General features: G+C 46.2%; 1 protein-coding gene across 1 annotated transcript in view; it reads left to right on the top strand.

The window, feature by feature from the left end:
• The window catches only part of PKD1L1 (polycystin 1 like 1, transient receptor potential channel interacting), a 109,001-nt gene that overhangs the window by 3,648 nt on the left and 79,098 nt on the right, over positions 1 to 26,255 (top strand). The window contains exons 3-10 of the mRNA XM_046668923.1: positions 7,002 to 7,175; positions 9,063 to 9,182; positions 9,691 to 9,859; positions 10,401 to 10,640; positions 12,717 to 12,849; positions 17,018 to 17,224; positions 21,289 to 21,470; positions 25,075 to 25,296. Coding sequence (XP_046524879.1) covers positions 7,002 to 7,175; positions 9,063 to 9,182; positions 9,691 to 9,859; positions 10,401 to 10,640; positions 12,717 to 12,849; positions 17,018 to 17,224; positions 21,289 to 21,470; positions 25,075 to 25,296 — 1,447 coding nt within the window. The remainder of the gene's footprint in view (positions 1 to 7,001; positions 7,176 to 9,062; positions 9,183 to 9,690; positions 9,860 to 10,400; positions 10,641 to 12,716; positions 12,850 to 17,017; positions 17,225 to 21,288; positions 21,471 to 25,074; positions 25,297 to 26,255) is intronic.

Below are 26,255 nucleotides of genomic sequence, written 5' to 3'. Positions count from 1 at the left end.
TTATTTAAAGAACAAGCTTTTGAATTTTGTTAATTACATTTTTTCCCATAAGTTTATTAATTTCTGCTTTGTTTTTTTAAAAGGAAGATTGACTCCCTGAACTAACACCTGCCTCCAATCTTCCTCTTTTTACTTGAGGAAGATTTGCCCTCAGCTAACATCTGTGCCAGTCTTCCTTTATTTTGTATATGGATCTCTGCCACAGCATGGCTGACCAGTGGTGTAGGTCCATGCCTGGGTTCCAAACTCACAAATCTGGGCTGCCGATGCAGAGCGTGCTGAACCTAACCATTCTGCCATGGGGCAGGCCCCATTAATTTCTGCTTTTATCTTTACTTTTTTCTTCCTGCTTTTGTAAACTGTTTTTGTTCTTGTTTGCCATTTTGAGTTAGATACTTAAGTTATTTACTATTGTTTAAATTTTAAAATTTCTGCATGTCATATGGGCTTTTTTGTGTGCTGGTTTCACTATTACAGTACTATTCTATCATGATAAGCAAATATTTTCTCCACTCTTGTGCCCTCTTTAATTTTTTAAGTTCTGACGTTGTCTTTGTGGCTTAAAATGTGGTCAGTGTTAGAAATGAAAATCATGACAGACAGCGGGTTATAGGAGAGTCCCAGCCCTGTGTCCCTCAACCCCAAGGCTGTTGGATCCGGGCACCTTCCATCTGCTGAGCCCTGTGCTCACCCTCAGCTCTGATCCCGGTAAGGCATGTGTGAGTGTGTGTGTGTGTGAGAGAGAGAGAGGTAATAGAGAGAGACAGAGACAGAGGGAGAGGGAGAGGGGAGGACCTTGCCTAAGGCAGGGTTCAGGGCGATCCTCCCATGAGGCAGCACCCTGCCCTAAGTAGATAACCCTGCCCTCTTTGCCCTTCCTTCGACTGTGCCCCCAGTTTCTTTAATAAGTGTGTGATGAAAGCAGTGTGTTCTGTTCCGTTCTCAGGCTCTTGCAGTCTCGGGCACATTCTGCACTCCTCACAGCAGCCTGTTACAGTTTTGGTCATTCTTTCATTTCCCACCTTTTAGAATCACTGTTTTCAGTATTTCTTTCGTCTACGGGGGAGTTGACTTTGCTGTGTGTGATCCATTCTGGTAGTCTTATTTTAATAGGTGAGTTTAGTGAATTTGTCTTGACTGAAATGACAGATATCTGGTCTTAGCTCTGTTATCCTTTACGTTATGGGCTCTGTACACATTTTAAGATATATTTCATTAAATATTTGTCTGAGTTAGTGTTCTGAATTTCGGGAGGCTTGCACCCTTGTTTTAGTTGATGCTTTTATTTATAACTCCATCAAGGTCCTCATCCTTCTGTTTCACAGTATCCATTCTTTACCCACTCCACGCAATGATGAAATTCGTGGGTTCTCTCTTTCTTCCCCTCCCTGCCCCTGACTTCTTCATCACCCAAGTTTAATCATTTAAATCATCTTTATTAGTATTTTCCTTTGTACTCTTAAATATGCTTATACCTTTGTTAATTGTTTTGTTAAGTGTGTGGACAATGCCTTCTACTTTCCAGCATTACATATGAGGCAGTCTGCATTTCCACAACCTCCCACCTCTTGCTGGCTTTCCCTTCCCATTTGGGTTTGTTGTATAATTTCTCCATGGTCAGACACATGATACCTACATTCTTTGTCAACTACTTCCCCACATTTGTTTTAGTTCTATTTCTATAGTTAAATTGATTCAGTTCTCACCCTTAGTCCTTTTGCCATAGTTTTCCCATTTGAAGTTTGCCCACTAGTAGATTTTTTTTTAATATAAAGTCTTTATTTTTTAGAACAGTTTTAGGTTCACAGCAAAATTGAGAGGAAAGCGCACAAATTACCCACATACCCTGCTCCCCACATGCGCAGCCTCCCCCATTGTCAATATCCCCCTCCCCAGGAGAGGATGTCTGTCAACAACTGATGAACCTGCATTGACACGTATCATCCCCCGCAGGCTGTAATTGATGTTAGGGTTCACGCTTGGTGTTTTACATTCTGTGGGTTTGGACAAATACGCATCCATTATTATGGTATCTTACAGAGTGCTTTCACTGTCCTAAAAATGCTCTCTGCTTTGCCTATTTATCCCTCCCCTCTCCTCACAACTCCTGGCAACCACAGATCTTCTTACTATCTTTATAGTTTTGCCTTTTTCAGAATATTGTATCGTTGGAATTTTATGCAGGCTTTTCAGATGGGCTTCTTTCCCTTAGTAATATACATTTAGGCTTCCTCCATATCTTTTCATGATTTGATAGCTCATTTCTTCTTAACATTGAATAATATTTTGTTGTCTGGATATACAACAGTTTATTTATCCACTCACCTACTGAAGGACATCTCAGTTGCTTCCAAGTTTTGGCAATTATGAATAAAGCAGCTCTAACTATCCATGTGCAGCTTTGTGTGTGGACATACATTTTCAACTCATTTGGGTAAATACTGTGAAGCGTGGTTGCTGGATCATGGAGTATATTTAGTTGTGTAAGAAACCATCCAACTGTCTTCCAAAGCGGCGTACCCTTTTGCATCCCCGCCAGCTGTGAAGGAGTGTTCCTGTTGCTCCACATCCTCACAGAATTTGGTATGGTCAGGATTCAAATTTTGACCATTCTAATAGGTATGTAATGAAATCTCATAGTTGTTCTAATTTGCCTTTCCCTGATGACATGTGATGTAGAGCATCTTTTCATAGCCTAACTTGACATCTGTATATCTTCCTTGGTGAGGTATCTGTTAAGGTCTTTGGTCCACTTTTTAATTGGGTTGTGTGATTTCCTGTTGTTGAGTTTGAAGAGTTCTTTGTATATTTTGGATAAAAATCCTTTAGCAGTATCAAAATTTTATTATATTTGAATGACAATTTGCTGGCTTTTCAATCCTTGGTCTCACGTTCTTTTCTTGAGGAAGTGTGTTGTTTCTTTGCTCTATTCTGGCATATAGCAGTGGTTGTTCAAGTGTGGTCCTTGGACCGGCATTGTCAGTATCACCTGAGATGTGTGTGAAACACAGATTCTCGGACTCCACCCTACACGTCCTGAAGCAGAAACCCAGGGGGTGGGTCCTAGGAATCTGTGCTTTCAGAAGCTCTCAGTGTAACTCTCCGTGCATCCCCACGCTGTGAGGAGTCTAAGGCCAGCTTCTGTTTTTCCCTTGGTAGATGACTTGATGCCTTTGTCTGGCTCAAAATAATTATTTGTTTATATTTGAAGTCCCATAGCTTTACCAGAACATGTCTCAGTGTTGACCGTTCTGGGTCAGCTTTCTCTGGCACGCAGTATACATTTCCTATGTAGATATGTGTTGTTTTCTTTTGTTTCAGAGATGATTTATTTAGTTATATCTTATTACTATAGAATATTTTTCTGTTCCAGTATTTCAGCTTTCTTTTTTGGAAGGTTCTGGTCATGCATGTGTTAGATCTTTTGTCTTTTGTAATCCTTTTTGTTCTTTGTTTTTATTTCATCTTGCTTGCACTTCTCATTTTTTCCCTATACCTCTTCTTTTGTGGTCTATAGTTTCTATTTTCCATTATTCTCTGAAATGTTGCCTTCATTTCTTGCATTTCTGCTCTATGGTCTTGCAGCATAGAAGCTACTAATTCCTTAAGTTAAATCCCTTTATCTTCCCATGGGCAATGTTTTGGGATAAATGGATAAATGATCTTAACCTATTATGAATATCTCCTAAATTTCCCATATTGACTCTTATAGTATCTTGTGTATCCTAAATGGTCTTCCTCCCACTCTCACTCTTTCTTTTCTTTTTTTGTTTTTGTTTTTTAAAGATTGGCACTTGCGCTAACATCTGTTGCCAGTCTCTTTATTTTTCTTCTTCTCCCCAAAGCCCCCCTGGTAGCTAGTGGTATATTCTAGTTGTGAGTGCCTCTGGTTGTGCTATATGGGACGCCGCCTCAACATGACCTGATGAGTGGTGCCATGTCTGCTCCCAGGATCTGAACCAGCGAAACCCTGGGCTGCTGAAGCGGAGTGCGCAAACTTAACAACTCGGCCACAGGGCCCGCCCCTCTCTCTCTTTTTTTCCTTCCTTCTTTCTTTCCTCTTTTCTTTCTTCCTGTTTCCCTCCATCTTTCCCTTCCTTCCTTCATAGTATTGTTCATAATTAAAAGAGTTGCTTTTTTCTCGAACTAGCTGTTTGCAGGTGGCGTGTGTGTATGTGTGTGTAAGCACATGTGTGTGTCAAGGCTGTGTTACAGACTAATTGAGACTTTTGATAAAACAGGGATTTGTGTTTACATAACCTGTCTTTCCTCTAGCTAATGGAGGTAGGCAGTAGGTGGTTTTTCTGCCATGCAGACTCTCCTCCCCTCTTCTCCCACAGAAGCAGAGTGCTTCTCACAAATATGGTTCATCTGTACGATTCTTCCCTCCCCTCCCCTCAGAACCAGACCAAGTCCAGAGAGACTCTTCATCTCAGCCAGCTCAGCTCCACCCCCGCTGTGCCCCAAATGGTGTGCCGCTCACTTTACAGAAGGGCAGTGTGAGTGTGCACATGTGTGTGTGCTTGTGCATGTATGTGTTCTGATATTCACAGCCACTGAGTCCTCTTGCTACTGAGCTCTCACTCCAGGGCTTTCTCTCTTTTCTCCCTCCTGCAGGATTCCTGTTCATCATGCTTGATTTTTGCTGCTTGTAGCAGCTCTTACATCTATTTTGGATTCTGAACATGCTAGTTACCTCCTAGTTTCACTAAAAAAAAAAAAAAAAATTGCATTTTGTTTGCTGTTTTCTGTTTTGCTTCGGGATTAATTCCCAGAAGATGCAGTGGAATGCTGACTATACTTCCACATTCAAATCAAAATGTCCGATTAATTTTGAGCATCTACAACTTTAATGCATATTAATTATTTTCTTTGTTGCTTTAAAATAAGGAATTGGTGTCACAACTCCCAGTAGCAGTTAAGTCTAAAGTCAACCTGTGGTTCAAGAATGCCCAAGATTTGGCTGCAATGTAGAGATGAGGTTCCAATGCCAAATTCATCTGAGCCCACAGAGTTCTCTCAGCTGGTACATAAATTGCCTTTCCTAACTCACAGTCATGAACTCTGTCTTTTAAAATGAACCATGAGCAATTTATTGATTTACACAGAGCACAGCTCTTTATTAAATGCTGATCCCCATGGGCATGGTGAACTGCATGGTGTCCATTTCACTTTCTCCTTATCATCAAAATCCATGTGCAGAATTTGTCTGGACGCAACTATGAGAAGCGGTGTTATAAGACAGCTGGAATAATTCTATAAATGATGTCTTGGCATTTAAGATGTAGCTTCCAAGAGAGATTACATTTTGGGAAAGTGTCCCCACTTCTCATGTATGTTCTCTTGACCCATGCATAGTATGGGATGCCCTTCTATCTGGCCTTGGCTCGTCACAGTGTGTAGTCCAAAATCTTCTGTATATCGTCACATTTATTGCTCTTCCTCATTGATATGCTTTGCTCTTTAAAGTCATTCCCTCTTTTCAGCTTCTTAGTGCACTAGTACTTGCAGCTTTCCCTAGATCTATATATTAACTCCATATAATTTAGATGCAGAAAGTGAACAGAGGAAAGACTATCTTAATTCCTAAGAAATAATTGCATACTCCATGCCTTGGACAAATTATTTAACCTCTTTGAGCTTCAGTTTTCCACTCTGAAAAACTTGATTGGTCATTTGGTCAACATTCATTGTTTGTCTACTAAGTGCTTTGTGCTGAGGTTGTGGGACAAAGAAGACAGACAGTGTGGGGAGTCCTGAGAGGGAAGCACAACCCAAGTTCTGTGGTCCAATGCCGGGTGGAGCCACTCCTTCTCCCTGGGTCATCCAACAAGGCTCAAGGTAGGTGCAAGTTGGTCAAATAGAGGTGTGAAGAGGAACATTGTAAGCAGAGAGAAAGGTTGCGCATGGGTGCAGATGAGTGATAGAGAATGGGGCCTAGCTCTGCAGGGGTGAAGAGTCAGGTGTGTACATGAGGGAGCCAGAGAGGGCAAGTGGGACCAGCTCAGCTAAGGGTGAAGGGCCCAGCTGAGGATTTTATCCTGGGATACATTAGGAATCTCCTAACATTTTAAAGTTCGGGGATCAAATGACCAATGGAAAAATACTGTGTGGGCAATTAGGATTAAAGAATTGCTAAAGGGCTTTTCAGTCCAGTGGAGCTGTGTCAGTAATCTATTGGTATGTAGCAAGCCACCCCAAACTTAGTCCCTTAGAACACAACTGAGTGTTTAACCCATGGTTCTGCTGGGAGTCCTTCGAGCCTGGGCTGGTCTCAGACGGGTGCATCTGTGGATCTGCAGCCAGCTGCCAGTCAGCTCAGTAGCTTGAAGGGGGTGACTCCTGGGTATGCCATCATTCAGCGGCCTCCCCAGCCTTGTTCACGTGGAGCGATAACAGGAGTCCCGAGGCAAGCAAGTGAGAGCATACGCACGAGCACTTTTCAAATCCATTGGCCACAAGACCAACGCCAATTCTAGAGGTGGAGAAGTAGGCCCCACCACTTGTTGGAAGGAGCTGCAAAATCACGTCGTAGTTGTATTATAAGAATGTGAAAACAGGGTGAGAATTTGGGGCCATTTTTGTAATCTGCCATAATACTTCTTTGATGTATTTCCATTTGACTATTTAAATGTTTTTTTGTCTAGCTGTGGGATGACCAATATCTATTTTCATTCTTGCGAATATTTGCTGTTGCACAGGATTGCCTGCATAATTCTCAGGGCCCAGGGCAAAATGAAATGCAGCACATTTTATTGAAAAAATTCTTAAGAATTTCAAGACAACAGATCATTACACCACATGCTGAGCCCTGTTGACTGTGGGGCCCTGTGCGTCTGCAGGGGTCTCACGCCCATGAAATGGCCCTACTGCTACAAGGAGAAGAAAAGTCACCTTTGCTTTGTCAGTTCCAGCATTAGTCACCCATCATCACCATTTTACAAATGTCAAATTGTGCATGCTTTTAACAAGTCATTAAACGGCCATTCTTCTTTTTCCAGAAGGAGTCTATATGCTCAGGGCGGTTATTTACAGTGAGTTTTACGGAACTGAAGTGGAGCTTGGGCCTTATTATGTGGAAGTTGGCCACGAGGCCATGTCCGTGTTCATGAATTCCAGCAGTGTCCACAAGGATGAACTTCTGGTCTTTGCCAGCTCCCACACGGATCAGAAAAGTAAGACCTACATTGGAGGCTGAGCCCCCGACCTCAGCTCCGGATGAGGCATGACTCTGCTGGAGCTGCATGTTCAAGTTAACAGTGCCCCAGTCAGACACAATGTTCTTCACTTACTCTTCCCTCATTCAGAAGATATTTATGCACAAATCTGTGCTCTGAGGGGACATGAAGATGAAGTCATATGTGTCCTGGTCTTGAGGAATTTATAATCTAGTAAAGGCATTAAGATATGCCTATGAAAATATAAGCTAGGACTTAAACATGCCTTAAGAAGGACACGGCTAAGGGCTGGGAGATTTCCCAGAGGGGAGTTGTGTGTAACTGGGGGTGGGGCAGGGAGTTGGCATCCATGATGAGCCTTGAACGAGCCGTGAAGAAATGGGTGTGGGAGAGCATTTTGGGCCAACAACGTGGCAATAAGTCAAAGCACAGAGACGAGACCCAGCAGGTGCTGGAGTTCACTGCGCCCTCGCAGGGTGCCAGGCGCTCTGCTAATGCTCCACTTGCATCACCTTGCTGTATCCCCACGGCTACTTGTGAGGTGGGCTCCCTTTCATCTCAGTTTTATAGAAGAGGAACCCGAAGCTTGGAGGCCAGTGGGGTTGGAATGGAGGATTCCACCAAATGTCAGTAATATGTGGAAGGAAGCGTCCCACCATGTTTAGCAGGGCCAGTGTGGCTGCCAGTCAAAGATAACCCCAGAGCGTTCAGCCTAAGTAGATGGAGTTACGGGTTAAATTTTCCAGAAAAAGGAAAAGAGAGAAGCCAGTAGGGGACGTGTCTCAATGAAGTCATTCTTATGATAGTCTTTATAACTCGTTCCACACACTGACTGTATGTTACCCAGACATTTAGCCTTGTGAGAAACTCTGTCCAAGAAATTACATTACACCTAGGGGAGGGTTTTAGTCATTCGTACTGACCAGTCTTGTCTAAACTTTATTAAATAAATAAGCAGCCTGTATAGCTGGTGTGAAACTACAATCCTGACAAGCCCTTCATCAGTTCCATGCCAGGAACCTATCCTTCGAGTTAGGATGGAAGTGCTGGCACAGATCGCTAACTGGGTGATCTGGTGCTTTCCTCGCACTGCTGACTACCAGACTCTGCTCAGAATTAAGTTTCAGCCATTGTTAATGAGTTGATGTCACTCTTAGTCATGGGATAGGTTTTTTTCAGAAATTCTAATGCACTGATGAAGAACGAAATATCCATTTCACTGTATCACTATTATAAATAAGCATTTTCTCTTTATAAAGAGAAATACTATACAGAACAACAATAATGTTTTTAAAAATACCCACCTCCTTTCTTAACATCCCTTTCTGATAAATGAGTTGTTCTAAATCTTCCTAGACATCATGGTCCTCTTTTAGAACCTGACAAGACGTTTGGTATCTGTCCTCCTAGTACTTACACACGTGTGTGTGTGTTTATGTGTGTGTGGGTGACGTATACACATGTAAGCAACAGTTTGCATTCATCTCAGAGGGTTTGAAAGCCCAAGACTTCCCTGTGGACCCCGTTTAAGAACTACTGTGAAGTGACAGACTGCTTAGTGTACACATTGGAGAAATGCTTTAAAAACAACCATCTAGAGAAGTAATTAACTTATTTCAAAGGAATTAATGTAGTTACTTCTATGTAAGGCATTCTCAGGAGAGATAGAGAAAACACTTAAAGAAAATTTTAATGAGAGAAATTTTGTGACAAAGTTCATGTTTCTCAGGTCTGTCTCATTCCAAACACATGCTTTGAATTTTGAAATTTATTGGAATTCAAAGGAAGAAAGTAAAAAAGTGAAAATATTGACCATGTGTTGTGTGAGATGAGTGAATTAATTTTAAGACTGTTTTCCCCTTACCTCTTTCTTTCTCATTCCAGGCACTGTGGTTATGCATTGTTTTCCATCCTTTTCCTCATATAATGTGTCCTTTACTTCTCGGACCCACGTGGGAGACAACCAGGCTTGGCCCAGCATCTCTGTTTGGTATCAGATGCAACGTACGTTTTGATTCTGATTCTAGATTCAACACACCCTTCCTCATGCAATCAGTGGTGATCACAGAGGCCACAGATAGCACGGGTTCTGTGATTAGTGCTGCTGAGGTCCCCATTTGCCCTTGAACGAGCTCTGTTCACCTGCAGTTTGTTCTATGACTTTTCTAGAAACCACAGACACTAAGGCTTCAATCTAGAGGTATGAGAAGGTGGGTTATCATGCAGAATCATCTGCTAACTTCCCCGTACCACACCCTTTCCAGTAGAATTCCACAGGAATTGGCCATATCATTTTATGAGCTATTACTTTGATGGCCTTGAACTCGGGCTCATATTGCCTGCTGGGTTCCTCCTGCTGCGTCCCTGTGCTCAGTCCTACATTCATACCTGCAGGCTCCTTTCCCATCAGTCATGGCCATGATTAAGTGGGAAGGTGAGGATGCTAACTTCTCTGGAAAGACTCCAGCCCTTCTGTGATGAAGCATCTGCACCTCCCTTTCCTTTGTCACAGCTGTCTCTGTCTACACAAATGGAACTGTGTTCGCCACAGACACCGATATCACTTTTGTAGCTGTTACCAAGGAAACAACTCCCCTGGAGTTTGTGTGGTATTTTGGAGAAGATCCACCCATGAGGACAACTTCCAGAAGCGTTAAGAAAAGACTCAGCCTTCCCCAGTGGTCTGTAAAAATGGTCCTCACAATTGGTGGCTGCTCATGATGCAGCCTTAACTCAGTCTGGAGATTATTGTCTTGCTACTAAAATGACTAAAATATTATTAAGAGTGTGACATTCGCACTTAGTGCCACTTAAGCACTTCTATGAATTGAGCCAAATGTAAATTTAAAGGAAACAGGACTTCCTTTCCTTCAGTCTGAACTAGGAGGAAAGGGGTGGGGCTTTGAAATCAGACCATTCTAGGTTCAGATCCCGTCTCCACATCCAACCAGTGAGACCTAAGCAAATTCCTCATCTAAGAAAAGGTAACAGTGTTACTCCATCCCTTGGAAAGGTGAATTAATTAATGAAGAATGAGAGGTCAAAAAGTGTCACTCCCCCTTTTCCCCAGTAAGATGGAAATCATGGGGGCTGTGATCATTCCTACGAATTAAATGCCACGCTCCTGCCTTTCTCTTGAAGTAATGTGGAGATTCTCTCTACCTCTGACCTTGTTCTTGTCTTCCCATCTGTCTTTCCTGCCCGCCTGGCCCCACCTCACAGGTATCACGTGATGGTTACAGCTTCCAACGGGATCAGCAGCTTGGCCTCAGAGCCCCACCGCATCAGGGTGCAGAGGAGAATTGTCGCCAATCGGCTCACATCCACTAGCTCAGCTCTGGTGAATGCCAGTGTGACCTTTGAGTGCAGAATCAACTTTGGCACCGATGTTGCTTACCTGTGGAACTTTGGGGATGGTGCCGTTGGCCTGGGGAACAGCTCTGCCAGTCACATGTACAGTAGGTAAGCCGCCCCGGCACAGGGCATTTCAAGGCACCAGCCATTGGGGTCTCCACAACCAACCTGCCTTTCAGTCAATGCAGTGGACCGATTTTGAAGAGAGACAAATTAAAACCCAGCTATTGCCTCCAACGGGCTCATGGCCCATGGGAAGACAAGAGGAGAATGGACACTTTGAGCACACTTTGAGCACTTTGAGTGCTACAAAGGGGGCCCGAGGAGGTGTGGGGGCAGCTCATTCTTCTTTGGAAAACTGGAGAACCGGCTCACAGTTGTGTTTGCCGGCTCACAGTCATGTTTGTATATGATCTGAACGTTAAATCTTGAGCAGGTATTTGCCAAAGGGACAAGTGAAAGCCTGGGGAGAGGGACAAGGGGAGGACCCTGGGGCAGCCGGGTCAGGACATGGAGAGGCATACAGTGCTGGCAGGATCTCAGATGGGACGTGGGGAAGTGGGCAGATAAAGATAGCAAATCCTCAGGAAGGATTGTAAAGGGCCTCACTGCCATCCAGAAGAGCCTGGGCAATATCTTTTGATTCCATGTTTACTGGGCATCCCCTGTTTACCTGGAACAAAGCATTGTGGACATCCAGGAAAGAGGTGTGCCTGCCTTTGTCCAAGATAGATGGAGCGTTTCTTGGGGGAGGTGGGCATGCCCACATGAAACCACAGGGGCAGACTGCAGGATTGCCACGTCTCAAGGTTAAGAGAGTGATGAAGTGCAGACCAACCAGGGCCACTCATCCCCAGTCCAGCCTCTTGGCTCTTGTTCTCTGATGAAGGGTCAGGATTATCCTGGACCCAGAGTGGGCAAGGTCTACCAGTGGGTGCCCATTGCCACAGCTGTGGAGATGTAAGTGTGTCAGAACTGAGCCTCAGGCTGGCATGGAGCCTTTTGCGCTGGTGTAATAAAATCTCAAAATGTGTAGATGTATCCAGAAAACTAAGCGTGTGTGGGCTGGTGGCATCAGGGGAAGATTGCAGACCTCCTTCAGTGCAGGGCTTCCATGAGAACCCACCCCGTGGCCTCTCCTTGCTTTAGGGGACAGCTGGATGGCCCCATCACTAGCTTCCGATTTTTGACTTCTCCACTGGAAATCGATTTTCCCATAAGAAAGGAATTGAGCAATAGTGCCCAGGTAGACCCAGGTGGGCACCTGGGGGCCCTGGGCGCCCGGGAATGGGCTCTGCAGCCCAGGAGCATTTTCTTGCCTATAGAAATGGACATAGGCAGCTCCGGGCCTCCACCGTCCTCTCTAGAGTTGTGGGGGCTCTCCATCCACCTGGAACCTGAGAGGGATCTCACAGCCTTCACTCTGGTCAGTAGGACCTGCCTTTTTTCCTGAAGCTCCAGGATCGCAAGCGACACTCTTGTCCTTGCATGCTCAAATTTTGGTCCTCTGATGGAGACTATTCTGCTTCAAATTGAGAAGTCTTGAATGGTGGTCCATCCTGCATCATTTGTAAAACCTGTGTGCATTTCTTTAGTAAAACACGGCCTGCTGGTCAGGAACTGCCTGGCACATTCCTTCCCTGTCTTGCATCTCCCCGCAGCCAGACCCTCTGGACCTCCTTGGGCTGGCCTCATCTCCAGGCTGTGGGGTGCATCCTGGGCCTCCGGGGTTTGCAGGAAGACTGATCCATGGGGTAGGGAACAGAACAGGAAGCTTGTGCCCAAAGATCCCCAGTCACGGGTCTGGGGTGCCCATCATGCAGGGAACCCGAGAATTACCCCGTGCTGGACAGAGGGGCAGGTCATGGCTGCTGGGAGAGTTCAGGGAGGGAGGCAGCGGGTGCTTAAGTGGATGATTGTCTCTCGTACAACAGATGGCATCAGTCTGGGTGTTGGGCGCCTGTCCTGCCCTGCGCTGGGTGGGCAGCCAGTCTATTCACTGGACAACACATGGCCTCTGTGGAAATCAACCTCATGACCTGAGTCTCCTCTGTTCCCGTTCGTGGGCTGTCTGACCATCAAATCCTGTAATTACACAGTTGTAGGATGGCTATGGGGAATTCAGGAAAGACTGACACGTGGCAGAATCAATGTCTTTGTTTCTGTGCCTTGTCGCCCTTCCAGTGAAGGAGAGTTTACCGTGCAGGTCCTTGCCTTCAATAACGTCAGCTCTGCCTCCCTCAAAAAGCAACTTTTCATCGTGCGCCAGCCCTGCCAGCCACCCCCAGTGAAGAACATGGGGCCCGGGAAGGTGCAGGTAGGGCTCGTTTACCAGGCTCATTCCAGCGTTTCCTCCTAGTTGGCACCAATGTTAGGAAAAGTTAGGAAGGGCAGAGGTTTGGGGAATGAAGCGCGGCTTTGTCGCGTTTATACAGCTGCATTTGACACAAAGGAGCTCCTGTGAGGGCTCCTGAACGTCCTGGAGCGGAGAGAGCCCCACCCAGCCTGAGACCGGAGGGAAAGCCTGCTTTCCGGCTTGAATCGGTTCTTTATTCGCCTCTGTTACTCTGCCGTTCAGCACAGCCCTCTTCGAGGAGCTTTTTTAAAATTGCTTGTGCAAAGAACTATAGCATTTTTGGGAGAAAGGAGTATTTGAATATATGTGATATAAAAATCAAAGGAAATAATCAGTTACTTGTTTAGCACCTACTATGGGTTACGAAAAATGGAATTGCTTTTTTATCTCTTTTATTCCTTTGAGGCCTCTGATTTAGAGCAATTTCGCTTTTCAAGGCAAAAGTGCTCAAATGACACATGGAAATTAAAATCTGTGACTTAGCTCTTTGCCAGAATGCGTTCTGTGGCTTTATAGCCCCAGAGGTCAGTTGCTGGGCCCCTGTGAATCTCAGGCTGGGGCACCTCCCCGCCCAGATGTGGCAGTGGAGATCAGGGGCACACAAAAAGTCTCTAGGGCAAGGCCCGGTGGTCCCTGGGAAGCCCACGTCCAGGGCAGGCCAGCAGGCCAGCGGGCACCCATGCTGTCAGGCAGCTCTGTGCGCCGGGGCAGTGGGCTATCTGGGGCTGGGAGAAGGGCAACAGTCAAGAATACCAGAGCTAACGGGGGAGGCTGACAGAAGCACGGACCTCGGGGAGAGGGGTCTGGGTTTCAGTCCTGACTCTGCTCTCTGTTGAACCATGGGACACAGCCTCTTCCTAGGTTAAAAATACTGTATTTCCTGTGCTTTTCTAAGGTTTTCTATGTGTGGTACATATGTGTGTGCGTGCCTGTGTGCTTGTGCACGCATGTACATGTTCATGTCTGTGAGTTGCATGTGTGCATGTGTGTGCATGTGTGTGCGTGTGGATGTGTGTTATCACAGAATCGGTATCACTGGGTTATGGTGTGACCGTTTTCTCTCGTTGTTAAGTAGTCTTTGATTACATGAGTTTAATGGTGGCGTAACGTTAAACCATACGTACAAATTATTCATCCTTTAACAGTGTCCTTGTTATTGAATATCTGCTGTCTCCAATTTTGCAGCACTACAAATAACTGGAGACAATGGTCTGTATACACATCTTTCTGCTTGTCTATGGCATTTCCATAGGATTAATTTCTACAAATCACTGAACCACAGGACATAACACATTTTAGGACCTGGATAAGCTTTGCCAGAAATCCTCCTGTGGCAACACACGTGTCAGCATCCGAGAACCAGGGCTCATCCCCCAGGCATTTCATAATTTTGTGTGTTTGTTATTATTAATGGGTTAAAAGTTGGCACCTCAGTGTTACAATTTGCTGTAACTGATATAAATCTGGGCAGTTTTGTGACAAATTCTAGACTGGTATCATATTCAGAGTAGAAACAATAAAGATAGTTAAAACACAATTTAAATCATGACTAAAGTCATTTAAAGAAAGCCAAAAATGAAATTCCGTTTATAACAAATACCAGTGTGTCTTCAAATCTCACCTCCCAGCTCCTACATGTCTTTTCCCTTTCCAGTTTTTATGGGAGACCTTCATCAAACTGTCCTCCAGGGGGAGCCCTGGCACCATCATCTGCCCCAGAGTAGGAGGTGGCCAGGCAGAATATCCACCCCGGTCCCTGAGCCGTCCTCGCTCCTCCGTCCTCACAGATTGCCATCCGGCTCGCAGTGTGGGATGGGCAGGCGCCTTCTCAGAGGACGGGGGAGAGTGGAGAGGGCTTGGAAAAGGCAGAGTGGCTGGGAGGGGTGGGGCTGTGGACTCAGGCACTAATATTTCCACCTGCATCATTGTCGTTTTTGGCTTATTAATGTTAGCAAATATGTTTTTGTATATTTATGAACTACATGTAAAAGATTTTATTATGGAGATGTTCAAGTATAAATAAAAGGAGAAATAATAGTGTGATGAGCTCATCACTTATGTTGAACAATCATTAAAATTTCACCATATTTGTTTTCTCTATTCTTTTCTTTGCTGAAATATTCTGAAATTCTTCTTAGATATGACATTTAACCCCTAAATGCTTCAATATATATCTCTAGAAACTTAAGGGCATTTTCTTACATAAACATAATGCTATCTCAACAATTACCAATGATTTCTTAATATAATCTAAATCTAGCTCATAATCAAATTTCTCTGTCTCCAAAATATTTTTATGCAGTTGTTTGACTTGGGATTCATAAACTTCTTTTGTTTAAAAAAAGAGAGAGAAAGAAAAAAGAAAAAACTTAAAAAGCTTTTCCTCTTCAACTAGATCTGTAACGTTTCCTAAAATATGATTGCTCAGGACAGCAAGAATAAATGCTAGATTTTTTCCCTTTATTCCCAGTGTTCATAGTACAACGTCGGGGCACCAGCTGCTTCAGATGCTGACTGATGAGTTGTGTGTGTCGTGTGGAGGGACAGGGGAAGCTTCTCTCTCTTCTAGCGTTGTCGATATGTTGTTAATTTTAGTCAATCAATTATAGAGATGATCTTTAGATGCTCCATTAGTCAATCAATTATAGAGATGATCTTTAGATTCTCCAAGTGATCCGTTTGGGGCCTGGGTCTGGGGCCTTCTGCCACACCCCTCCGCTAGTCTTAGAAAGCTTCCTTCCCTTCTGGCTGACAACTGCTTCAGCTCTGGAAGCGGCCTCTCACCGTGCAGCCCTGGGCCTTCGGAGGGGCGATTAGACACAGAAATCTGGCACTGAGGGCACTCACTGCTCCTGGGCTGTCGTTGCATGGAAGCTACTCGTGGGACATGCAAATTAGAGTAAAATAATGATTTCACCTGATGTTTCACATTCAAAAACATTACTTATATACAATTTACAATAAGAAAGTTTTATACTTGAATTCTCTCATATTAAAATCTTAGTTTATATGACATTAACATCATTATTTATTAGCATTTTTCCTAATAAATACATGAAATACTTTCAAAGTAAGTGTTTTAGTATTACCACCAGAAATGAAATTTCTTAGTAAGCGTTCAGATTTATCTGTAGTTCTTTTTGCCCTTAGAATATATCCTCAAAATACTGTATGTTAAAGTCATTTTAAATACATCTTTCTTCTATTAACTTGCTTGAAATATTGTTATATTCCTTTCTTTCAGTTTGTTTCCAGTTATCAGATTGGAGTTTTTTTGTTTTAATTTAATTTTCTGATATACGAAACATTTGCATGATTTCGTAGTCCAAATCCTATAGTAAAGTATTAATTTATATTTTATTTTCTAACTCATTTATTCATGTCTTTGTTCATTTTCCTGTTGGAGACTTTGAAAATTTCTTGTTGATTTTAAATGACATTAATTCTATTGTATATTTTGCAAATAATTCTTTTTTCTCTGATTTTTAAAAATTGCTTTTTAAAATTATTTATGTTGTTGACATTTAGAAGTTAAAAATTTTTATGTTATCAAATCTATTAATCTTTTCCTTTCATATTTCCCCATCAATTTTATGCTTAGAAGGGTTTCTTTTCTCATTATGAGTATATAAGTATAATACTTGTTCTTTCTTCTCATTATTTTTATATTTTGACTTTTTATTTTTGTCTATAAAATAGATGTAGTATTTGTGTATATGTGTGTCTGTGTGAGGAAGATTGGCCCTGAGCTAACATCTGTGTCAGTCTTCCCCTTTTTGCTTGAGGGAGACTGTTGCTGAGCTAACATCTATGCCAATCTTCCTCTATCTTGTATGTGGGATGCCGCCATAGCATGGCTTGACAAGCAGTATGTAGGTCCACACCCGGGATTCAAACCTGCAAACCCCAGGCTGCTGATGCGAAGCACGCAAACTTAACCACTATGTCACTAAGCTGGCCCCTGTACTATTTCTTATTGGTGCTTTAAATTCCAGCTCTGAGAATCCCCATCCTGTGATTACACAGACAATAATTGGAGTTCTATGCCGAGAGTGAATTTTTCATGATTTCCTCTGGTTTTAGGCGTAATGAGGGTGTTAATGAGGAATCTTTGCCCTTTCCTATGCAGGTGTGGAGGTCTCAGCCTGTGAAACTGGGAGTGACCTTTGAAGCTGCCATTCTCTGTGACATCTCCCAAGGCCTTTCCTACACCTGGAGCTTCACAAACTCTGCAGGATCGCAGGTGCCCCTGCCCCCTGCTGTGAATACTCATGAACAGACCATCACTGTCCCCAGCTACTTTCTGGAACCCGGGAACTATACTGCACTTGCCAAGGTGGGCTGGCCAGCTTACACTTCCACTTGCACAACGAAACTGTTCCTTTCCACCCGCCTTTGAGCAGGAGATCAACACCTATAGCTCCAAACCTGTTCTGTCTCAGAGAGGGGGGTTCTCGAAAAAACTGTGGCTAGGATTTCAAGAGAAATGTTTAATTCCTTTGAGAGAACAGATTTTATGTTCAAATGCTGGCAAAGTAATCAATTAAAAACTCCTTCTTATTTATTTAACAAAACTTTCCTGTGCACCTGCTTTGATATATCACTGCAGTGGTCCCAGGATCTCAGAGGAATATTTGTGTCATCAAGGAGCTCATTGCCTGGAAAGGAAACGGGATGTTCGTCAGAGAGCGGGGCCAGGAGAGGGCATCCCTGGTGACCCTCTGCACGTGCTCGGTGCATTAGTGCTGGAAAAATAGTGAAAATATGTGGGTTAGATGATCAAGAAGTTCATTTTAGAAGCCAGCTTCCTGCAGGAGAGTCTGTTCATAGGCATATAAAGTGTGTGGAGGGGGCAGCAGCTTGGCCAAGGCCGAGAAGGAGACCACGGCTCTGTGCTGGGGTGTGAGCTCAGCGGAGCAGGTAGGGAGTGGACCCTGAAGGGAGAATCTGAGATCAGATTGCCGGGTGGTAAAGGCCAGGCTGGGGAGGTGGACCTGAGACCAGACCAGTGCAGTGCCGCCCAAACGCTCCAGCGAGGGAGCTTTGTTCTTTAATCCGTGGACACGTGGGCCTACAGTGTGCACCAGTGCCAGCTCCCAGTCACGTGGCTCACACAGGAGTTCATCAACACCCAGGCTGGCCCAGACCTTGCTCCAGGAAGCACTGATGAGGTACTTGGATGTCGCAGCAGTGCTGAACTGTGGTAAGGGTTTCCAAATGCTTCCTCTCAATTTCTGTTCTTATCTCATTGTGCGCCAGGCCTGTAACAATGGGCCAGGTGACAGAGGGCTGCAGACCATGCTTTGAGTAGCACTGTTTCGGATGAAGGTAATAGAAAAATTCAGAGGCAACAGAGCATGATCCATACTCTCCTTTGGAAATAATAATTGGGAAAGAGTTGGAAACAGATTGAAGCATGGGACTTCACCATTAAAATGCTCTCTAGAGTACTTACTGTTAAAGTATGCAGTTACTAATACTCTAGAGTGTTCACTGTTACTCTAGAATCTGTTCATAGTGATACTCTAGAATAATCATGGTTACTCTAGAGTCTGCTAATACTAATGCACTAGAGTGCTCATGTTGCTCTGGAGTCTGCTAATGCTAATACTCTAGAGTGCTCTCTATTACTCTAGAGAATCTGCTAATACTAAACTCCAGAGTACTCACTATTACTCTCAAACCTGCTAATACTAATACTCTAGAGTACTCACTTTTACTCTGTTAATGCTAAACTCTAGAGTATTCTAATAGTGAAGTCAAGAGACAATTAGAGACTGAAACAGGATAGAGGCAGTGGGAATAAAGCACAGAGCAGGTAAATATAGGGTGGATTTCAGGATGGGTGGGAGCAATTGACCTGCCATGGTGACTAATTGTAAGGATGAAATGGGAAAATCAGAGAAAAGTCTGTAAGACTGCAGGAGTAGAGGAGAGTGAGGCCGCTCTTCATTTTCCTAATGAAAATAAGCATCTATTTATGTCTGGTTCTGTGCCAGGGAGGGGTGCAAAGATAAATAAGACCTTTGCACAGGTGAGCCCATCATCCAGTGGGGGAGGTAGGTGGAACCCAACAAACTATAGACGATGTGAGACAGGCCACATGACAAGGGAGCTCCGAGGAAGGGTTAGCCATGCCTTTGATAATTGGAGTGTTGAAGGTTGGGGGAAGTGTTCCATGATGGCAGGGGCAGTGGTCCCATCAGGCTGAAGCAGGTACCATTTGTGGGGGTGACTGGTGGGACATGAGGCTGACAACATGCTGGGGGTTTCTTCTGAAGACGATAGGAAGGCAGACTGTTGGGAGATAGGGTACGGTCATGGCTTCAGTGTTCAGTGAGTCATGTTGGAGTTGTTAGGAGGATGTTCAGGCGGCGTGTCCAGCAAAGAGGTGGGGTCAAGGGCGGGAGCTGGGCGGAGCTGTTTGGAGCTGTCTGTGCAGAGTGGAGAAGCAAAGGAGGCGAAGCAAGGCAGGGAGCACAGCCTCCTGCTGGGGCCTGGGGAGGGAACGTGAGGAGTGCCCGGCCAGCAGCCAGTGTCCTCAGGGGACGGGGAAAGAGCTTGAAAAGGAGGCAAGGTTTTGGCATCTCTGTAATAAGCGTCATAAGGATCCCTTCTACCAGAGTTACTTAAGTTTAATTTTAAAATAGTAGAAATGTGTTATTAGTTATATTCTTTAAAAAAATCACTTGTTCCTGATTCAGTCTGTATTCTTTCTTGGTTCATCTCAATTTATAATTTTTACTGCCCACTATCACATTGATAAGGGCAAGTAGGTGTTCTGTTTCTATGATTAATCGTGGAGTCACTTTGGCACCGAGGTTCCTGGGAAGCAATTCCTATGACAGTAGATTTAAGCCACACTGAAGTGGTCCGGGAACAGACCCTGTGAGGTCATCGTATGGGGTGTATTCCACCGACCTTACCTTCTTGGTGTCCAGTTGAAGGTGAATGGGGTGGAGGATGGTCCCAAGACAGGCTGTCTGGCCAGCCTCCCAGGAGGCCTCACGCGGGCATCCAACCACCTGTGGTCTGGCCCTCAACTCTGAAGACCACAAATACTGTTTTCACGTTAGGAAAACATGGTCATTCTTTCAGGGGATGGTTTACACTGTATAAGGTCACAAGAGAGTGCTACATGACCTGGCAAGAAGAGAAAGGGACAGAACAGTGGAGCCAAGGGAGCTCCTCTCCAGCCACCAGCTCTGAGAGCATGTGTGCTGTTGGATAAGGTGCATAAGATGGGCATTGCAATGGTTGTAAGACCGAGCACTGGGAGCCTGGTGCGTCCAGCTGGTGATAGTTCATTTTCCCTAGACCGTAGATAGTAGGTTTGCAGGCACCCCTCTCCTGGCCATGTGAGAAAGGTTCAAGTTGAGATTGAAGCTTCTGTGCTCAATGGCTCTGTTGGTTGGCACACTTCCTCATTAGCCACATCACTGCCCTTGAGTGGGCCCAGGCTGTGTCTTTCTCCAGGTCTTGGAGATCAGATTTGGTAAGGCGCCTTTGCTGCTATCTGAGCTCGCCGCCACATATTGCATTCAGTGGTCACAGCTGCAGATGTCCAGAGCTCCCACCGTGCTGCCATCCTGACACGTAGCTCATGCCCGCACTTCCTCCGTCCTTCACAGACTTGGATGTTCTCAATGGTTCCTTGGGCTGGAGGAGCTGAGCAAGCAGAGGTTGGAGGCATGTGGGAGTTTTATCACACAGTCTTTAGACGGCCATGGCGCCCACGCAGGGGAACCACCAGCAGGGAACCATGAGGATCTTCATGAAGGAAATCACGAAGGAGCAAGGCCGAGACCAGTGAAAGATAGCATGTGCTAGACTGTAGTTTTTCAAATTGCATCAAACTTTTAAAAGAATACTTTTGAATGCAGTATTTATAAAAGGTTCCACTATTCCTGAGCTTAAACATATTTGTCTTAAATTTCATCTATATTTCTTTAAGTCCATAATATGTTTGGGGGTTGAAAAGGCAGCTTAAAGAAAGTAAATAAATGAAATCTGAGACCATGGGAAAATTTACCGCTGGCGGAGCAGGTTTGAAATCTGAAATATGTGCACACTTGGGGAGTTGTTATCTAAGGTGTTGTTACAGTCACAAACCTAGGGAAACCCCAGCTTTGTGTGTTGATACAGGCTTGGTTAGGAAAATGTTCCTACTCTCATTGGCTCCAGCCACTTTGTCTCCAATGGGCACACAGTGGGATGTTTAGTTTGATTGGGAGTTGAAAATAATTGTCTTTCTGTGCAGTGCTCGAAGCCTCTAGTTGGAGCTGATGCTGCATTTAGACTCACCAGTTTCCTTCTAATTTTAAGACAAGCATGTGCCTCCTGTGGGCATCCTGCCCGAGCCCGATCCCCTGAGTGACGTCCCTGTCATTGGTGTTCCAGGTTCAGGTGGAAGGCAGTGCCGTGCACAGTAACTACTGCGTGGGGGTGGAGGTGCGAGCCCGGGCCCCTGTCAGCGTGATCTCCGAGGGCACACACCTGTTTATCTCAAGGACCCCCTCGACCACCATCATCCTCAGGGGATTCCTGTCCTACGACCCGGACAAGCCTGGGGCACCTCTCAGGTGAGCACTAAAGGACTGGGTGCAATTGCTCACTCTCCTCAAGGCCTTTCTCTTCCTCCTCTGCCCTCTCCAAAATTGGGCACCAGAATGTTGGGAGAGCTGGTCTTAGAATTCTGCCATAATAATTAAAAATTTAAGTACCTCAAATTTTATTAGCTGAACTGATGTTTCACGTAATGTCAAAATATCAGGGAATTTAGGAAAGGGGTGGAAATAAACAGGAGTAGCTTTGTAAGTTGGTATTTTGGGATGTGAGATTTAAATATTGTCTTAGTTCAGGCTGCTGTAACAAAATACCATAGACTGGGACGCTTATAAACAACAGAAGCTATTTCTTACAATTCTGGAGGCTAAAAGTCTAAGATCAAGGTGCCGGCAGGTTCAGTATCTTATGAGACCTGCTTCCTGGTTCATAGATGACCATCCTCCCTCTGTGCAGGGGTGAGAGGGTCTCTGGTCTCTTTTGTAAAAGCACAAATCCCATTCATGGGGGCGCAACTCTCACAACCTAAGCACCGCCCAAAGGCCCACCTCCTAAGACCATCACCTTGGGAAATAGGACTTCAACAGATGAACTTTGAGCGAGTACAAACATTTAGTCCATAGCAAATAGGTTATTATTAAAAATTTTGGTTTGTAAGGTGCATTTGGTGCATAGGAAGCTTGATTTCTAAGTGTTGCACCTCTCTAAATGGGTGAGTCCCTTGATATTAGAGGCCCATGGCTCAGGTGCTGGTCTTCTCCAGCCACACCCCTCCCCAGGTGGCCTCTTCCAGTGTCCTGCTGTAGCTATATCCACTCACCAGTAACCTCAAGCGCACATCCTCCATGGACACCATGCATGTGCAGATAACCTGGAACACACATCCGCCATGGACACCATCCATGCACCAATTACCTCGAGCACACTCCCTCCTTCCAGAGCACTCCCCACTCTCCAGGCTGGAGATCCCATCATCTCTTTGGCATCCTCTCTCATGTGCCTAGAGAGAAATATCAGCCACAAGACCCGCTTTCTCCCCTGCAGCCTTCCTGTCTCTGCTGAGGGAAGGATCTTTCTAGTTGCTCAGGACAGAAACCTGAGCAGCATTGTTGGCTTCTCTTTTTCTCTCCTGTTTCGTCCAGTCTGTCAGGAAATCTTGTTGGTTCCTCCCTGGTCTGAGCCGTCACCACCTTGGGCTTATTTCCATAAGGTCTCCTCACCAGTCTTCATGCTTCCACCCACCCCTTTCAGTCCATTCTCCACAGAGCAGGTGGACAGAGTCTTTTATGGGCCAGCCCAGTGGCGTAGTGGTTAAGTTTAATGTACTCCATTTTGGCAGCCCTGGTTCGGCTCCTGGGCATGGACCTATGCTGCTCGTCAGCCATGCTGTGGTGGTGACACACATACAAAACAGAATAAGGTTGGCACAGATGTTAGCTCAGGGCCAATCTTCCTCAGCAAAAAAAAAAAAAGTCAATAAATAAAAAATAAAACACATCAGAATATGTCATTTCACTGCTCCAAACCCTCCAGTGCTGCCCTTTCACTCAGTGAAAGCCAAGTCTTTGCGACGCCTGTGAAGCCCATGGTGACCTGCCCCCACCTCCTACCCTTGGACTTTCTCTCCTCCTGCTCCTGCTCTCTCTCTCTCAGACAGCTGGTGCCCCTGCCCACCTCTGACATCCGGGGGCCTGCTTCTCCCTCAGCACCTCTGCAGGGAGGTGCCTTCTGCATCTCCTCCTTCAGTGCACTGACATCTGTTACCACTTTGCTTCCTTGCATTTGAGCTCAGTCACCTTCCCAGTGAGCACCCCCATGACCCCATTTAAAGTGACAAGAGGGGGCCGGCCCCTTGGCCCAGTGGTTAAGTTTGCATGCCCTGCTATGGCAGCCTGGGGTTCACCGGTTCAGATCCTGGGCATGGACCTAGCATTGCTCATCAAACCATGCTGTGGCAGCATCCCACATAGAAGAACTACAAGAACCTACAACTAGGATATACAACTATGTACTAGGGGACTTTGGGGAGAAAAAAAAAGAGGAAGATTGGCAACAGATGTTAGTTCAGGGCCAATCTTCCTCACCAAAAAAAGTGATATATTTAAAAAAAAATTGACAAGAATCCTATCCTGATTCTGCTGTTTCTTTTTCCATAAGCAATCTTCTCCTCTAACATCCGATCATTTGCTCACTTTTTATGATCACTGTTAATTTTCTGCCCCCTCTGGAATATTAGCTCCAGGAGGACAGGGCTCCGGTTTGCTATATCCCCTGTTCCTGGCACATGGCAGGTACTCAATGAACATTCATAAATAAATAGAGAAGCCTCTTTATTCCCTTAACTCCTATGACCACACACACATTTGCTACATTCCAACTGGGGGCTTTGGTGTGTTGTAAGCCTGGTGGAGGTGAGAGGCATCCTCTTGGACTGGCCAATTCTGTCCCCTAGCTGTTCTCAAGCACGTGTTTCGGACAAAGCACACAGCTGGCTGTGTACCTCCCCTCCCCCAGCCTCAGGAGACAGAGCTGGGTCTTGTTCATCTCTGCACCCCTCCCCCTAGAACCCAGTAGGGCGCCCGAAGACAAGAGCTCAGCGTGTGTCTACTGCAATGAGCTGAATCTGCTCCCTGGGAGTGAAGAATACTCCAGCTGAACCCTGGAGGACCATGCTCCGCAGTGCGTGTGAGCTGGACCCGCCAGCTGAGCGGGGCTGAGCTCCTGCCAGCTGAGGGATGAACGGAACTTTGCGATGCTGCCGCCTCGTGCAGGCGTTGGAAAGAGAGGTGTAGAACTAGTTCCAGGTTCAGATCACTTACAGTCCAGATGAGGAAATGGCACTTTGACAGATGAACAGCACTTCAGAGACTCAGGGAGCACCTGTGCGGGGCTCACTGCTGTGGGGTCATACAGACCTCCCCTTCGGGCACGCACGTCCATTCTTGCCTCTCTCCCTAGGTGGGGCTCTTTGTTTCAGTGTGTGTCCCCTGCTAGAGTAAGACCCGCTGAAGGGTGGGGAGGGTGCTGTCTTTCTGATTGTTGAACTCAGCAATGTCACATTGCAGAGGATGGTGAGATTGGGAGGTGAGGCGTCTGCAGTCTCCTGGCCCGCCCACTAGTACTTCTGGGACTGGGCTATTCCCCTGAGGCCCTCGGAACGCATTTTCTCCCAAAAGCTGGGAGGATGCGTCCTGCCTGTCTGCCCTGTGGAGCTGTGGGCTCAGAGGCAGTTTGTGAAGCGCGGCTTGGTGGGGTGCAGAGATGTGATGGAGGTGGGAGGCAGCCTCCGTGCAGGGCAGGGTGGAAGGAGGGGATGACCAGGGCACATGGCTGCCCAGGGGATGGAAAGCACTCAGGGACTGGGGAGCAGGGCCACATGCGAGGTCTCCAGGGCCCTGAGCAAGTGAGCTGGGTGAGGCTGGGCCGGGACCCCTGACTTGGTGGTTCTGCTCCCACTTTTGGAACCTCCCACCCCGCTTACACCAGACAGTAAGGGAAACATCCTATCTCCCCAGCCCACATGCTCCCTTTTGCAGCCCCGGGGAAAGCCCACTTGGCAACAACATTGTCCTCTGACTGGCCAGAGCAGTCGCCTTCAGCCCATCAATGCCTCTCCCACAGGTATCACTGGAAATGCACCGCAGCCAGCGCCCCTGGGCGCCTCTGCTTCCCATCCTCCTCTCCACATGGCCTGCACGCCTCGGCTCCCACGCTTTCCTTTGCAGCCAACTCTCTCAGCGACACCTATGACCAGTTTCTAGTGACGCTGACAGTGTCCAGCCACGGCCGGAACTCTTCAGAGGCACAGGTGTTCCTGTCCACACGCCCGGACTCAGCACTCAGGTACCACCTGCACTGCAACCCCCACAGTGCAGATCCGCGGGGTTTGCCCTCCTGCACCCTGCACCCGGCTGGTGTTGAGAGTGGCCACAGAAACCTGCTGTGCATACAGGGGTTGCGCTTGGAGCCACGCAGCATCCCTGCTGCTCAGGAGGGGGGAGACTGGTCAGAAGGGGCAAGGAGTGACCCTGCTCTCGGGCTGGCCTCTGGGTGGAGCTCGCTAGGCTAAAGCTGACATTAGGGGCTCCGAGTAGGAGGTGCCCCTCCCATCATAGCAGCTCACAAAATAATTACGGAATTTATTTTAAAATGTTCATTTACCATGTATAAAGTTGTTGGGTGAACATCTGTCAGTCCCATCAGAAATTATCTGGCCCCTGTTGACAATGTCCCTGGGGGGATCTCAGGCCAGCTGGGCCTCTCCTTGGCCGTGTCCACCTCATCCCCTCCCTACCCTACCCCACCACACCCGCACACACCATGCATGAAGAGAGACATGCACACGCACACACAGAGAAACACACACATACATGCACACACACGGACTCACACAGAGAAACACACACCTGCACAGAGACACATACACGGACAGGCTGGCCCAGGGCCAGGCGATGACATGTGTGCCCTCACTGGGCTCCTGGCTGGGAGCTACATGTGCAGGCAGCAGTCCGAGACGTGTCCAGGGCATGGTACCTTCACGTGGGAGATGCCTGCACCACACACCCTCTCAGAGGGTCCCTCCCAGCCTTGGCCTTCTAAAGGCTCCCCACATTCCACAGGAAAGAAATCCCTTGAATCAACCCAACGCAACAATCCCAGACCCCGTGTGATGTCCTAAAGAGCCATATTCCTCACAGTGCACTTTGGAGAGGGCTGGGTCAGCCAAAGAGACTAGAGAAGGAGTTAGGAGGAGCCGTAGGGACGCAGGCCCGAGGGAAGTGGACGTGGGGCTTTGTGTGTGC

This window comes from Equus quagga, chromosome 8 (assembly GCF_021613505.1).
Source record: "Equus quagga isolate Etosha38 chromosome 8, UCLA_HA_Equagga_1.0, whole genome shotgun sequence".
Lineage (NCBI taxonomy): Eukaryota > Metazoa > Chordata > Mammalia > Perissodactyla > Equidae > Equus > Equus quagga.
The sequence above is the reverse complement of the archived record's forward strand: the minus strand, read 5'-3'. Positions and strand labels throughout refer to the sequence as shown.